General features: G+C 50.1%; 1 protein-coding gene across 1 annotated transcript; it reads right to left on the bottom strand.

Moving 5' to 3' along the window:
* Nucleotides 1-547: 547 nt before the first annotated feature.
* LOC138356759 (uncharacterized) lies at nt 548-982 on the bottom strand. The gene has a single exon (XM_069313082.1). The coding sequence runs from the start codon at nt 980-982 to the stop codon at nt 548-550; it is 435 nt and encodes a 144-aa protein (XP_069169183.1).
* Between the last annotated feature and the right edge of the window lie 1,596 nt (nt 983-2,578).

The raw sequence follows: 2,578 nt of genomic DNA, 5'->3' as shown, positions 1-2,578 counted from the left end.
CCTTTATGATGGGGGGACCTATCCCCCAGTTCTGTGGGGTCAATCCGTGGGTCTGGAGTTCTCTGGACGAGCTGGACGTCCTGATGTGGAGCTCGTGTTATGTGACATGCTGCATGTCTGTGGCAGATATTCATGGAGAAGAATTGGTGTCTGTGCACCGGGTGATATCAAATTTGTGGAGGAGGAGGAGGCATACCCGCACGTTTCTACGACGCTATTAGGGGCAGACCTTGCCCCTACCAGACGATGCCAGCACTGACTATTTCAGACCGTAGTGGTGCCCTCACCTATGTTAGTGTTCATGGGGCGCCCTTGATGTTTCCGGAGGACCTGCTGAAGTGTTACTTCGGGGTGGTTTGGCACTTGTCAGTGTGCTGTTACACTTGCTTTCCTCGGGGAATTTCAAGGATGTGGGGACGAACATTCGCACCCTTGGGATGCAGCCGAGGTTGGACATACCATCCACCACGAGGCTCCTAGGGTTCTACGTTCGCGTGTACTATGCCCGGCAGCCTAGAACTGGTTTCAGATGTGGACTGCTGGGGCATCAGGCTACTGGGAGCTCTGCAGATGCCGTACTTCCACTGAACCTCTTTCGTGAGAAGGATTTCCCGCTGCTTCGTGTGGGAGAGGATTCGGTGGTTGAGGATGTAGCCGACTCTTTGGCTGCTGAGACCCCTCCTGTGTTGCCCGGTGCATCTTCTGCTATTGTCGCCTCTCCTCCGGAGGTTGTGTTGCCATCAGTTGGTCGTTTTGATCTGGTTGGTGTCCCTGGTGGGCCCGCGGATCTTCCAGACACTCTCTGCACGTCGCCACCGTCTTCGTCTTCTCCAGCTGTTGCCCCTGTCACCTTATCTTTGCCGTGTGTCCCGGCCGAGATGAAGGAAGGGGTGGATGCAGGGCCTCCTGCTGTGTTGGGCCTGGTTCCCCTGAGGCTGAGGCCGCGGCCGTCTTGAGGTGTGCGTCGGTGCGCCCAGCCCATGTTGCCAGTGGGCTTCAGGCCAGTGGATTTGTGGAATGCTTTGTTTCATTTGGTTATTATGTCTTTGAATTATTGTACTTGTTTGCATGCCTACGGAAACAAGGAAAACCAGCATGCCTACATACAAGGAAAACCAGCGTATGGCTGAAATAACATAAATATTAGTATAAATGTTCCTTGATATACAACAATGATCAATCGATCCCCCTATCAGTCCTAGAACACATATAAATGTTTCTGCAGGTAATCCAACCTACGACTGTAACCCTATACTTCAATATAAGTACTCCTTGGCACAAAAATGGCAAACAATCACTCACCTTTCACTGCATCTTGCACGCTAATGACAACCAAACACTCTACCAACTCCCTACAAGTAATCAACTAGAACGTTCTGTCCACATCTGGAAATTCACTACCATAACATCTTCAGGTTCTTCCGGGTTTATCTACCAGGATCCTCCGCAGCTCCTCCAGGCTGCTGCACCTTGAGCAACAGTGGTGCTTCACCACTCCTGGCTGCTACACTATGAAGTCTTCCTTGATCAACAATGGTGCTTCACCATTGGTATCTCAAAAGCATGTAAACTCTTCTCCACTGCTTCTCCTCTCACAGCTTGAGGTCCAACTCCTCACTATAGGGACTGCTCTTCCACAGAGCTCAGTATTTCTTCAATAGCCTTGGAGTTCCATCCACTGAATCCTCCTCTAATGGTCTCGAAGTTCTCTCAGCAACTTCTTCCAAAGACAAACCTGCAACCCATTGACACGCCAATAAAAACGTTTCCCTTTAAACACATAAACGAAAATACCCACACAATATGTTCACACCTAACATCTCTCTGCTCTCTACAAACTGTGAGAGTGGACTCTCCCGTTTGGGCTGGTCCATGCTCCGCCTTGCCAGGCGGGCGGCTCCTCACTCTAGGAACGGTCGTCCGCCGCCAGTCAGTTGGCTCCAGGCGGTCGACGGGAGAGGATATGCTGCTCGTCCCTCCAGCTGTCTCTCTCATCTCCGTCCTCTTATTTAGGCTTCCTGCCTTACCAAAACATGTCTAACGTATCAATAAACATTCGCTATGGTCGCTGGGCACCCGATCAATTACCGGCAATCACTGTAAACTGGTTAAAATTATGCTTACCACGAAAAGGTCCCCTATAGGGCGCTCTCCCTCTGACGGAGTCTTAGCTCGCTTGGCTTGGCTCGAGATAATGCATCAGCTACTACATTGTCTCGCCCCCCTTATGTGCGTTATCACCAGGTCATACTCTTGTAGCAATAAAAACCATCTGGTTAACCTCTGGTTCGCATGCTTCATTTTTCTCAGGAAAACTAGGGGATTATGGTCTGTATACACCGTCATTGGGTGTCCTCCCCCACTCACATACACTTCAAAATGTTTCAATACCATCACCAGGGCCAAAGTCTCTTTCTCGACTGTACTGTACGACCTCTGGTGCTTAACGAACTTCTTCGAGAAAAAGGACACGGGGCGGTAAATTCCATCATTCTGCTGCATCAGTACAGCTCCAGCACCTATATCACTGGCATCTACAAATAATGTAAACGGTGCTCCAAAATTGGGCGACACTAGT

Source organism: Procambarus clarkii, chromosome 74 (genome assembly GCF_040958095.1).
Source record: "Procambarus clarkii isolate CNS0578487 chromosome 74, FALCON_Pclarkii_2.0, whole genome shotgun sequence".
Classification (NCBI taxonomy): domain Eukaryota; kingdom Metazoa; phylum Arthropoda; class Malacostraca; order Decapoda; family Cambaridae; genus Procambarus; species Procambarus clarkii.
This window is presented reverse-complemented; position numbering and strand designations above follow the sequence as displayed.

Coding starts and splice junctions, on each gene's coding strand:
- LOC138356759 (XM_069313082.1), bottom strand. CDS start 982: ATGGGCTGGGCGCACCGACGCACACCTCAAGACGGCCGCGGCCTCAGC.